At 46.9% G+C, this 14,034-nt stretch overlaps 1 protein-coding gene across 1 annotated transcript in view; it reads right to left on the reverse strand.

Annotated features, from left to right (window-relative positions):
* Positions 1 to 340: 340 nt before the first annotated feature.
* The window catches only part of LOC135826685 (ankyrin repeat, PH and SEC7 domain containing protein secG-like), a 121,270-nt gene continuing 107,576 nt past the window's right edge, over positions 341 to 14,034 (reverse strand). The window contains exons 10-12 of the mRNA XM_065339286.1: positions 6,390 to 6,491; positions 658 to 759; positions 341 to 349 (exon numbers count right to left, since the gene is read on the reverse strand). Coding sequence (XP_065195358.1) covers positions 341 to 349; positions 658 to 759; positions 6,390 to 6,491 — 213 coding nt within the window. The remainder of the gene's footprint in view (positions 350 to 657; positions 760 to 6,389; positions 6,492 to 14,034) is intronic.

Here is a 14,034-nt window from a genome sequence, read left to right on the forward strand (position 1 = left end):
GAAATTTGTAGGGGATGGGTATTTCCGGTAGATGCTGTAGAGATCGCTCTTGACTTTAATAGCTGCTTTCAGTGATGGAGTCATCCATCATACACACCGTGTACCATGTATACGCCCGTCACAAGAGAAGCACGAAAATCTGAGAAATGTACTGGAGGTGCACCCACAGATTTTCTCTTATAACAACGATAGTGGACAATATCTGAATGATATAGATCAAGACTAGCAATTAATAACTCCCGAATCAACACAACCTGTGAAGCCATGAAAATCGACCACCAATGCACACATGGTATACACAACAGGGAGTACATCAGCATAGAACGGCCAAGAGAGTTGCCTATCCTTGCTGTGTGCACACACGTACGCACGCACGCATGCACACACCCACACACCCACCCGCACACAAACACATATACACCAGGAAATATATTTACGTCGCTTTAGTATGTAGGGAGGGCCACTGTATGGACCCAAGATTGAATGGTGTGCCATGGTCTGCTCTACTGGCAGATGGTGGAATCCGTAAGGTTAAGTTCTGTTGCTCTGGCCTGGCGCGAGTGACTATATGCTACTTGTTGCGATCAAATATATTGCTCAAACCGTGTTCTGGAAAAATGCTTAAGGAGAATCAAGGATAGAAATTGCTCAACTTACATCGTTCTTTGCAGAGATCGTGTCGGGTTGGAGATCTAGTAGATACCTGACAACTTCCAGTTGTCCATTCCCGGCAGCGAAATGAACAGGAAGGAGACCGTTCTGTGTACAGGTAACATACATGACCAGACATTCCTATGCGTTATCCATCAGAAAAGTACTTATATTGGGTATAATGCACAAACCACTACGAAGTGAGGCAGTCTCATGCACAACATGCTGATCAGTCAACTGTTTACAAGCTAATGCTGGAAAACCCCAATACATGCTTTAGTGCTGGGTAGGAGATTGATTAGTTTGCATTCTTTTTTGAGCCAAAGTAATGTTGCAATATTCCTCTCGTGGGTTAAGGGGCATATGATGGGCGCAAGTATACAATACTAATAACTCTTTTGAATCATTTGTGGACATCTCTGCTCACACCAAATCATTCCCGTTGATGGGTGTCGAATTGATGATGAGTGTGTCCATGAGGTCAAATCAGAAATGATTGAGACCAATTTTTATTTGAACTCGGATGGTGAGCCAATATAGTTAAGATGAAGAAAGGAAAAGCTAGGTGTCAGGTCGCCGAATGCCTCAGTACTCCTTGTCAGTTTTGTGCCGTTTTGTCGCACTCGCTGACTGTATGAGATCTGGTTACGTTGGTGGACAGTTTGTCATAACTCGTAACATTTTGTCCTTTTCCTTTCTTCATCATAACCAATGTTTATGTGAACCAAATGCATAATGGAGGTGCATTCTTTTTGAGCCAAAGTAACGTTGCAATGTTCCTCTTGTGGGTTGTGGGGCATATGATGGGCGCAAGTATACAATACTAAGAACTCTTTCGAATCATTTATGGACATCTCTGCACACACCAAAACATTCCTGTTGACGGGTGTTGGATTGATGATGCGGCCCTTGACGCCCTCAAAGTTGTATAAGTGCTAGTGTGCACGTGTGCCGTATGAACTGTGCATGTGCTTTACTCATACGCATGCATGCTTACACCAAAGTGTAAAAAACCGCGCCAAACAAAGAGAAGAGTAACATCAAGAGTATATAACCCCCCCCCCCCCCCCCAGATTGTAAAACTCTGCATATGTGGTCTCAAACGGCGAAAACTCACATCACGTGTCTCAGATATCTTCGAAATACGTACCAACCAAGGATAGCGTGTAGCAAAATCCGAATATCTGCCATAATCATGCTGGGGATTTGCATACGCGTAGTGAGTTTCTGTCAGAGAGTGCTTTTTTATTACTCCACTGCTCGCTAAAAACAGGCTGGACACGTAAAACGGAGACACTGCACCACGTGATGTGAGTTTTCGCCGTCGGCGTACTCCATGGAAAGGGTATCAGGAGTTGCACACTCTTGGGGGGGGGGGGGGGGGGGGGGTTATAATACTCTTGGTAACATTCATTTCAGTTCAGGACAAGTAAAGAAGACGGAGATCGTTTCGAAACAGTTTATTTCATACACAGAGCAGCAGGGCTTCAATATTTTGTGTGGCCACCGTTTGCTTCGATTAGGGCTTCAACACGACGTGGCAGTGACTCCACGCATAGGGAAACCGTGTCAGGAGCCAACGAGTCCCACTCCAGGTGCAGTGCCTGCACCAGCTGGTCAGCATTCTCGCAGCGAGGTGGAAATATTCTCTTCTTGAGAAGAGCCCACAAATTCTTAATTGGATTCATGTCCGGCGAGCAGGGAGGTTGAAACAGGATGTTGGGTACTCCGCTATCGAGAAGATCCTGCTGTGCTTGAGCTGACGTGTGGGAGCGGCAAGGGCCACTCGTTTGCAAAGAATCCGATACCACTCGGTACAATGTCGGCTGCTTTTCTTTGGACGAACGTTGCTGCACTCCACGTTGGAGCAGAGGACAAATGCCGAACGGTTCCGAAAAGTGAAATGGCCCCGATGACGTGCACCTTTGCTGGATAGTGTGGCACCTCGCTTATTGCCTTGTCGTCCCACGGGTACCAGGACATAACACGTCTGTCAGGACCCAACGCAAAGCATGCCTAGTCGTCTGCAAAGACAACGCGGTCAAAGTCAAACTGGCGATGCTGAATTCACCATACTAGCCGGCTGTTCTTTGCTGCTTCTTTCAGAACAACCTTACGCACCGGCCGCCCGAAGCTGTCATTTCCCCACCAGGTTGCTCCGTGTCCAGAACCTCAGAAATCTTCTCACTGCTCGCGAAACGATTGGCAACGATGTGATCAGCAACAAACTCCATGCCCACAGGTGAGAGTCTCGGCATTGTTCCGCTGCCTGCCTGTCTTGCTACGCTTCTCCCAATTTCAACTCGATTGCATGTGTCCTTTACCTGAACATGGACAATAGAATCGAAGATTGTTTTGTGACTTGTTCTTGATTTTATCACATTATTGATGATCTGTTTCACTCACCTGAGTCTTCTTGTAACCAATTATGTCCATAATTTGTCTCGGAGTATGACCTCCTCTGTAGAGGGTCGCTATTTTTTCTCGTCTACTCAATTCATTTCCTCCAAAGAACTCATTATTCTCCATTTTTAAATAGGGCTTGCGAAGAAAACTGTAGAGAATGGTTTCACCCCGTTTTGGAAATGGGATTGCGGAGCATGATGCTGAGCGGCAGCAATGTCGTGTTGCTGAACTGGACCACCAGCAGATCCACGGACGAGGCTTGCTGCAATGCTGCTCACCTTCAACTGCGCTTTGCCGCAGTCCAGGTAGCGGGGACACGCGTTAGGATGTCAGCTCAATTCTTGGCAGACGGGACCAATACGACTATCACAGAGAGGCCAGCTACAATGACAATGTCCCACACTATCTGCAGACGTCACTGCACCACCACTTCGTGAAGGCCCAAGGTACGAACACGGTATGAGTTCGTCACCACATCGTTCAGCCAGCTAGCGGCAGACTTTGAATCTGTTATGAGCCGCACTTTTGTAGCACCCCAACGAACGGCGAGGTTGAGTCCTTTGATCGTTGCTTCCTGCTCGCTCACATTGATATGTCGTGTGTCTCCGGCTGGTCGAAGCCATGATCGGTCTTCAATGACGTGTCCGTCCACTTCAACCACCACGTCCGTCCACTTCAACCAGGCTAACACAGTAGTCTATCACCATCAGTACATCAGCATAGAACGGCTAAGACGTCAGCCTTTCCTTGAGGTAACTGCAGGCGGGGCGAAGCCAACTACAAACTGGCAGATGACCTGTTAGCCTACCGCACCATTTGAATATGGCACGCTTCGTCAAGACCTCCGGTACACGGAGGTCGCTGCCATCTCGACGTCGCCAGGTGACCTCGCTTCCGGCGTCGCACAGCTGCAGGCCCAATCCTCTCGACTCTTCCAGCGGCTCGGCGGGCTTCGTGGGCAGGCTGTACTCAAGCATCGTCTTGGCACCGGCGTGAGCGCAATTTGACGGGGTCAGCATATCATCGATGTAGCTGTCAACTTTTCGGGTAACCGCGCGTTGCATAACGGGCGATGATGCCCATGTACTTTGGTGCATTACTGAGCCCAAAGCCCATTCGTGTCATCACGTATGGCTTTCCGTTCCAAAGGACAGTCTGGTACTTCAGAAACTACTTAGCGACGTGGACTTGGAGATACGCTTTCTTGATGTCCAAGAGCTTGAAATCTCCACTCCAAGGCAACCAGCCTTTCTCCACTTACGCAGAGACTCCTCACAGGCGGGTGAATCACCACCAGGGTCTGATTGCAGCCGGGCATTGAGGCAGCGGTAGTCGAGCACTGGCCGAACGACTGTCGCGGTAACACTGCTGCTGGCTCACCATGCACCATCGGATCGTGTGGAATCAGCCACTCATTCTCGATCCACTTCTCCACTTCAGCACAGAACAGGGTCTTGTCTTGCTCTGGAGTGAGCTTCTCTCGCGATTAAGCTGCGATGCCGGATCCAAGCATAGCCGCTGGGGCAACACCATATTTCCACTGCCAAGAAAGCTCCCACTCCCTCTCCTCCACTTTCCAGCGCACTTCGCCATCCTGCGACTGGAGAATTACGTCATGCCCGTCATGCTTCACGCTGAGGCGACGGGTGCGCATCGCTAGCAGACGCGACAACATCAGGCTTGGCGGATCCAAACCGGATTCCACTGGTCCCGGGTTTCGGCACCATAAGCTGTAAGGGGATTACTGGCTGTGCATTAGTCTATCCTCTACCATGGCACACTAACCAGAAGAAAACAAGTCTTCAATTACAGATAGGAATACATTTCGTGAGAGAGAGTAAAACTACAAGTATCGGTAAAACATTGTCCAATTTGAACTTTGACTTTGGACATCAACACGTGCACTTGAGACGATAAAACTTGGTATGAAGGAAGGTAAGGTACAGAATGACAACTGGCCAAGTGGAATTTATTGTCCAAGGAAGGGTTCATGCATTATTGGTCCTCCTTGTCGCTGCTCACGGCGCTGGTGACAAATATTTTTTTCGCAAGCTCATCTCTCTTCCTCTCCGCTGCCTGGCTATTTTCTAAAGGGAAGTCGACCGTGAAGATCGCCTTCTCTATAGGACTTCGCGTGGGCAGCACGACTGCCTGTGTGGTTCAAATCAGTCGCCGTTCTTTGCAAGATTTATTTTGAACGACGATGACTAGTACAGTACTTGCAAATCTCCACGATTCGCTGGATACTCCGAGCGTTGCACTGGAGGCGAGGGAACTGCGATGTCAGCTTGGCGAGCGATCCCTGAGGTTAGTGATCTCGGCCGTTTTGCAAATGGAACTGATTCTGAGTAGCCGATTACTTTCTTGTGCGACGAGCTGCTCTTGCCTGCCCAGTGTGACAAGATAATCTATAATAATTATTGATGCGGGGCTGTACCAATCAGAATCACGAACCTGTCACTCTCGAAATCTAGCTAGACCTTTCAGATACTAGTAAACTAACCTACTAACCAAAATTGGGATGAAATGGGCTGCCAAGTGAGCATTGGCGACAAAATAACAGAGCTGAAAGATAAGCGACAATATTGCTGACGTGGACCAAGTATAATCGTTTCATCCCTAGTATAATTATACATGTACACACAAACATGCACATACACCCCCCCCCCCCCCCGCTACACACACACACACACACACACACACATGTACACGCATACACACCGTGTACCATGTATACGCCCGTTACAAGAGAAGCACGCAAATCTGCGAAATGTACTGGAGGTGCACCCACAGATTGTCTCTTATAGCAACGATAGCGGACAAGATCTGAATGAGACAGATCAAGACTAGTGCCAGATATCTTCCTAATCCATACAACCTGTGAAGCCATGAGAATCGACCACCAATGCACACGTGGTTTGCACAACGCGAAGTACATCAGCATAGAACGGCTAAGACGGTTGCCTATCCTTGCTGTATGCACACACGCACTCACGCACGCACACCCCCCCCCCCCCCCCCCAAACACACACACAAACACACATACACCAGGAAATTTATTTACGCCACTTTAGAATGTAGGGACGGCCATTGTATGGACCCAAGAGTGAATGGTGTGCCATGGTCTGCTCTACTGGCAGATGGTGGAATCCGTAAGGTTAAGTTCTGTTGCTCTGGCCTGGCGCGAGTGACTGGATGCTACTTGTTGTGATCGAATATATTGCTCAAACCATGTTCTGGAAAAAAAATCTTTTAAGATTTTTTTTCCAGAACATGGTTTGAGCAATATATTCCTTAAAAGGAGAATCAAGAATAGAGATTGCTCAACTTACATTGTTCTTTACAGAGGTTGTGTCGGGTTGGAGGTCTAGTAGATACTTGACTACTTCCAGATGTCCATTCCTGGCAGAGTGATGAACAGGAAGATCACCGGTCTGTGTACAGGTAACACACATGACAAGACATTCCTGTGCGTTATCCATCAGAAAAGTATCTATATTGGATATAAATGTGTTAGGCACCTTCTCCCGTACAACCTTTTACAAGCTGGTCTGCATGCCCCCCATACTACGTCGTAGTCACCTTTTTTCCGTTGGCCTGGGTAGCTACTTGTGCGCCTATAATTGTCATAGCTACCCAGGCCCTTTACCTTCGCGTTCACACTTGATCTCTAGCTCTTGTCTCTCTCTTCCGGATATCTCAGTCGGTAGAGCATGAGATCCCATGCACAGTCGTCCTCAACCGCCATTCGTCTTGTCCTCAGTAATCCTCGTCCCGCCTATGTCAACCTGGTCTCGTCCATGTCAACCTTGTCTCTTCAATGTCAATCTCGTCTCGTCCAAGTCATGCAGGTCAGCTATTTTCTTTATTTCTCTCTTTCTTTTCATCTGTCCTTCGTCGTCAAATTTATATTCAGTTTATTTTATTTTGTGATTTTTGTAGTGCGTGTGTGCGCGGGTGTCCTTCGTCAATATTAGTTGTCCGATGGTGAGCCACGCTCTTTTATTCATGTTGCATTAATTGGCAGAAGAGTAACTATGCTGCATAGCAATGCAAATCAGAAGACAATGTTCCTTGCTTTTAGTTTTTTATGTGTGCCAATTTTTTTGTGAAGGGGTGTTTGGCCCGTCGTTGGCAATGTCTACGCTACCATGAGTGATGTGTAAATACTTTAGAGTACAGGAACATCATAGCTGTAGTGCATAATTAATATAACACTTTTGTGACACCTGTGCATTGTGTGTGTGTGTGTGTGTGTGCTTTTTTTCCCTACTTCCTCAGCCATTTTTTCTATTTTTCTCGTCGTCTTATTATTTCCTGCGAGTTCGCAGTTCCTTTTTTGCGCAGGGGAGGTATGTTAGATACCTCCTTCCGTACAACCTTTTCCAAGCTGGCCTGCATGCACCCCATACTACGTCGTACTCACCTTTTGTCTCCTTTTCTCACCTTTTGTCTCCTTTTCTCACCTTTTGTTCTGTTGGCCTGGGTAGCTACTTGCGTGCCCATATTCTCCATACCTTCCCAGGCCCTTTATCTTGCCGTTCATACTTGATCTCTAGCTCTTGTCTCTCTCTGCCACAATGTAGTCGTTTCGTTTGTCTTGGTCTCTGTCTCTTCGTCTCCCAAATAAATGTTGTCCCATCTAACTGTTCCCGTTGTCTATTGTTGTCTCTGGAGAATATGCCGTCGTCCTTTTCTCCCTCCACAAATGTAGTGCCCAACTCACTATGATGTGGGGTTGTTGGCCATTCACACGACGTGCAAACTCACTTTTATCGTACTGTCTCCAAGGATATTTACTCGGATATGTCGCATCCCCGGCTCACAGTGACCGGACCCCAAAATCACTACGAGCGGCGACTGAATATAGACGTGTGGCCTCATGACAAGCCCAACACAACCCAGGGGCCAACCAATATAGCTGGCTTGGGCCAAGATCAACCCCACACGATCAACAGACAAAGACTGTTAGTTTTACGTTGTGAGTAGTATCAAATCCGAGCTCAAAGTAAACGAAGACAGAGAGCTGAGACCGAGTCTCGACTGCTAGACTAGACTAGACCAGACTAGACTAGACTAAAAACTAGACTAAAAACTGAAGTAAAAGAGAGAATGAGCGCTTCTTTTATAGGGTGCTTCAGAGATATATGGCGTGATCATTGCGAGGTAATTCCAGGAAATAGCAGAACAAGTCAAACCGGAATGTGCGCAGCCAGTCAGCAGAAATGCAGAATATACGTGTATACGTACGGTGATCATTCAAGAAGAAAGAGAAAGAAAAACATCGAGAGAAGAAAGAACAAATTGGGACGTGGGGAGCCCGCTCACCCACGTCAGAGTACAATGTGAGTATATGAGGGTCACGTTGGGGAGCCCGCTCACCCAACGTGCCATAGTTCAGCGGCTTCTTATGGATAGTTCTGCTGCACTCTTGGTCTTGCTTGCGTGATACTCTGACCTCTTGCGCGGTGACGGTTTTGGTTCTTGCACATGTCTCCTGCCTTGCACTTAGCTCTTGATATACAATGTCATATTAGTCTTGGCTCTTTGCTCGAAGCGCCGAGGCATCGTGGAAACCTGTAGAACGTCGTAGTGACGTGGTTTTGCACAAAGCCTGGAGTCACATTTCCAGGAAGTGAAGCACTGTGAGGAGAAAAATCTGATTTTATGCAACACCATGTTCAAACATCGTATGCAGCATCGTTCGACATGGTTCTCGGATGGGCTCGTACACAGGGATGGCCAACCTGTTCGAAACATGATTGATTTTGTGATTATGCGAAGATCAAACACAGTGCGCGTTGTGAATGCCAGATCATACGGTGGATTCACAACAAGATCCGATCACTATCCGGGTATTGCAGATTTTCGACTAACATTCTGGCTTTGTACAACATATAAAGCAACCAACGACCGCTGTTTCATCAAGTACAACGAACCCACACAAGACTCTGCTGAAAGTTTCAAAAATGCCATAGCAAGCACGTTGCCAGACATAAACACCCCGCCTGAAGATATTTCCACGCTAGACCAAACCTGGGAGAGATTTGTGTCATCTACCCATGCAGCAGGGGAAAAGGCATTTGGAAGAAAGAAACCAGAGAAGAGGATTGCTAGAAGTACGAGCCCTGCTGTTATTGAGCTATCAACTCAACAAAAAGAAATCCACAGCCGGATACATATGGAAAAAGATCCAAACAAGTGGAAAGAACTAACACAAAGTAGAAACAGGATCCTTCACCGTATCCGAGCAATACTCAGAAACGAAGGTGACATATATTGGCAGCACAAAGCGGAGGCAGTGGACGCATTACGCCCGGATGCAAGATCGTACTTCAATGCCATCAAACAGCAAAAAGCACTTCGAAATCCTGACAAACCTTCTCCAGTACGACTCGCAAATGATAGTGGTGAAAATGTCACAAATGTAAATTGGAATTTGGAGGAATTCAGCAAGTATTTCGCATCAGTGTTTTACCGGAGCGACCAGCCAACGCTTTTCCCGGCACAACCTAACAGTAAGGCAGAAGTCGAACCATTTACCTCTGAAGAGATTAGGAAGGCCATCATGCACCAGAAAATCGGAGGCGCTGTTGGATGTGATGGGATCAGTGCGGCACTGCAACGTACGGCTTAGACTGTCATTACTCCATGGCTGACTACCCTATTCAACTCCATTAAGGAACTCCACTATTGCCCACCTGACCTTAGATGTGGCCTTCTGGTCCCAGTATACAAACGAGGACAACCTATGGGTGCACCGAAAAGTTACAGACCGGTCATGCTGCTATCAGTTGTTCGCAAGGTGCTGACCCGCATCATCACCATGCGTTCACAACAACCTACCACCTCATATGTACGTGAAAGTCAGGCAGGCTTTACACCCGGACGCTCCACGGCTGACGGAGTTTTCTATACTCGTGTCATGTGCAAACGTGCACTACTCGGTGACTGGAAATACTCTCCCGCACTATTAGACTTCAGCGGAGCACTTGGTACCATTGTCTGTGAGAAGGCGTTGGCGCGATTTTCAGACTCTGGAGCTGCCACTGATGTCGTCGCCACTCTGATCTCGGACACGACGGTGAGAGTGAAACTCAGTTCTCATTTAGGCAAATCGTTTGCTACAAATATTGGAGTAGTGCAGGGAGATCCGCTCTCTCCCATCATGTACAAAGTGTATGCTGAGGGAGCCATGCGCCACCTTGATCCTATACTACCGCACTTATCTTTACCAGCACAAACCACCCAATATGCAGACGACACAACAATCCATGACACGGAGAGGCGAGAAGTCGAGGAGATTGTGGAGAAATCAAGTGAAAAATTCAAAGAAGATAACCTAATGTTAAATATTCAGAAAACACAATATGAGCCAGGGACTACAGAAACCATCCTATGGCACTTTTTGGCGAAAAAATTTTTTTCTCTCAAAATGTTGGTATGGTATGGTAATGTGCTCAAACAAAATTTCAAGTTGATCTGCAATGGAAAAATGTGCCTAACCACCTATTTAAAAATGGCATGTCAATTGAGCGATATAGAGCAAATTTATGTACACAGTTTGTAATGTTCTTTATATATCTTCATTCTTGCTAGTTAGGCAGTTCAAATGTATAGTGAACTATGCCCTCAGCTTCACCCAGTGACGCCTGCGCGCCGTCCACTGAATCTCGGTAGTACTGCCGCTCCTCTTGTGCTAGTGATATGTGCGAACGCAGGGCCTGGACACTACATTCCGTCTCTTCCTCTGTACGGGCGACATGAATTTTGTACCCCAGCTTGTTACACAGTGCGCATACGTCTGTCCTTGGCTTCATCACTTTGATGTTTGCTGCCTGTCTCCTCCAAATGTGGCAAAATGACCCGTACTGAACAGGCGAATACTGTGTGGCAGTCTTGGTATAGATGTTGTATGCAGACTTCTTGTTCTTGGATGCTGGTAAGTATACTGGAGGGTCCTCAGCACGACCTCGCTCCGCTGCAGGTTGAGGTAGACCGTACGTGTTACCATATGAATAAATACACTGCACTACATTCTGCTCTATGTCTGCTGGAATGGCTAAGTGCTCTGGTGTTCTCCCAGTCAAGCCATGGTGTGCCAGTTGAACGACTCCTTTGTTTGCCTTTTTAATGAAGGCGCTTCATTACATGACTTCCAACAGCATGAACTGCCATGAACACATCTTTGCACAAATCGTAACTACGTACATGATAGCGAAATAGAAAGGTCGATCACCACCACCAGTCATCGACTTTCGCATGCTTCCAGTCAGTGCGCCCAGAACAAACTGCTTGAAGCGCTTTTTAGATTCTCGCAGTTTAGAGACTTCAAACATGTAGTCCTCGAGCTGCTTTGCGATGGGATGACTTTCCAATGATTCGTCGACTTGCAACCACAGCCTCTCTCAATCCCATCGCGTATGTCTGAAGAGACCACGCTTCACCTGCTCCGTCGTCGGTGGCTCAGATGCGAGGGCATCTGGTCCGTCATCCGATTCCGAGTAGTCGGTGTCACTCTTCGCGTTTGAAATTTCCGAGCTGTCCGGGCTTGGCGTTTTCGACACAACACTAGCAGCACTTGAGCTTGCTGTGACTCCATACGTCTTCTTGTTAGGTGGCATATCATCGCCGTCGCTGTCAACATCGGTGTCCGAATCGCTCGCCGACGACTCACGGGTGCCAGCGCTGAATCCGTAAAAGTTCTCGTCGTCCGATTCAAGCGCCTTCGCATCAGGGACTAGTCGACTCCACACAGAATCGAGCTGCGTCGTTTACTAAATGTTGTAGCCATAATCAATCACAGTAAGTGGAGCCTCTTGAGTTACTCGACAATCGCTCGAGCTCGGAATCCTTCACCGAACACCTAAGTATTGGTATGGTATGGTATTGATTTATTTGAATTCGGTATCTCAACAGTACATTGTACAACTTGGGAAGATCTGAATGACATAGATACATAAACATAAAAGTGGATTAGGTGCTACAGCGGATCATTTTATCGCAGATTGTGGGACTAAACTAATACCAGTATGCAAGTACACAAGAAATAAAGACTGAATAAATACGACTGCATGACATTGGAGAAAAGCACCAATTAGAGCAAAACAAAGCGACACATCACTCATCGAATACATTTTCAAAAAGGAGCTGTTTTAACCGGGTACATTGTGGCCTGTCATTAAGAAGGCAGGCAAGATGGGCGTTAAATGCAGAAGACGTATTGCAAGACTTCATTTCGAAGGGCAGAGCATTCCAAAGTAAAGCAATCCTACTAGACAATGAGCGATACCCGCATGCAGTCTTATATCGGCATAACGAAAGATTATTTGCAGAAGAGCCGCGAGTGGTGTAAGCAGGTGTACTGTGCCTACAAAATAGAGAATCTAAACTGGCAACCGGGTGAGCTACTTTACACTGAAAGATAAATTTAATGAACAACTGTAAGAAACGGTGGTCCAGAGGACATAGCTTAAGAGAGTGGTAAAGGGGGTCCACGTCAGCACAGTAATGGGCACCACAGGCAGCTCAAAGGTCAAAGGTCAAATGACATCTTCCATATATGGACTATTCATCCTTATATGGAAAGGGCAAAGGTCACAACAAAGGTCAAAGGTCAAATGACATCTTCCATATATGGACTATTCAGCCTTATATGGCAGCTGAGAGGTCAAAGGTTAACTCAAAGGTCAAAGGTCATCTGCCATATATGGACTGTTATTCCTTATTTGGCAGCCAGGGGTCAAAGGTGACTTTTGAGTCAGAACCCCTACCGCACTATACTACTGCACCGAAAAGTTACAGACCGGTCATGCTGCTATCAGTTGTTCGCAAGGTGCTGACCCGCATCATCACCATGCGTTCACAACAATCTACCACCTCATATGTACGTGAAAGTCAGGCAGGCTTTACACCCGGACGCTCCACGGCTGACGGAGTTTTCTATACTCGTGTCATGTGCAAACGTGCACTACTCGGTGACTGGAAATACTCTCCCGCACTATTATACTTCAGCGGAGCACTTGGTACCATTGTCCGTGAGAAGGCGTTGGCGCGATTTTCAGACTCTGGAGCTGCCACTGATGTCGTCGCCACTCTGATCTCGGACACGACGGTGAGAGTGAAACTCAGTTCTCATTTAGGCAAAGCGTTTGCTACAAATATTGGAGTAGTGCAGGGAGATCCGCTCTCTCCCATCATGTACAATGTGTATGCTGAGGGAGCCATGCGCCACCTTGATCCTATACTATCGCACTTATCTTTACCAGCACAAGCCACCCAATATGCAGACGACACAACAATCCATGACACGGAGAGGCGAGAAGTCGAGGAGATTGTGGAGAAATCAAGTGAAAAATTCAAAGAAGATAACCTAATGTTAAATATTCAGAAAACACAATTATGAGCCAGGGACTACAGAAACCACCCTATGGCACTTTTTGGCGAAAAATTTTTTTCTCTCAAAATGTTGGTATGGTATGGTAATGTGCTCAAACAAAATTTCAAGTTGATCTGCAATGGAAAAATGTGCCTAACCACCTATTTAAAAATGGCATGTCAATTGAGCGATATAGAGCAAATTTATGTACACAGTTTGTAATGTTCTTTATATATCTTCATTCTTGCTAGTTAGGCAGTTCAAATGTATAGTGAACTATGCCCTCAGCTTCACCCAGTGACGCCTGCGCGCCGTCCACTGAATCTCGGTAGTACTGCCGCTCCTCTTGTGCTAGTGATATGTGCGAACGCAGGGCCTGGACACTACATTCCGTCTCTTCTTCTGTACGGGCGACACGAATTTTGTACCCCAGCTTGTCACACAGTGCGCATACGTCTGTCTTTGGCTTCATCACTTTGATGTGTGCTGCCTGTCTCCTCCAAATGTGGCAAAATGACCCGTACTGAACAGGCGAATACTGTGTGACAGTCTTGGTATAGATGTTGTATGCAGACTTCTTGTTCTTGGATGCTGGTAAG

This window comes from Sycon ciliatum, chromosome 10 (genome assembly GCF_964019385.1).
Source record: "Sycon ciliatum chromosome 10, ocSycCili1.1, whole genome shotgun sequence".
Taxonomy (NCBI): Eukaryota; Metazoa; Porifera; class Calcarea; order Leucosolenida; family Sycettidae; genus Sycon; species Sycon ciliatum.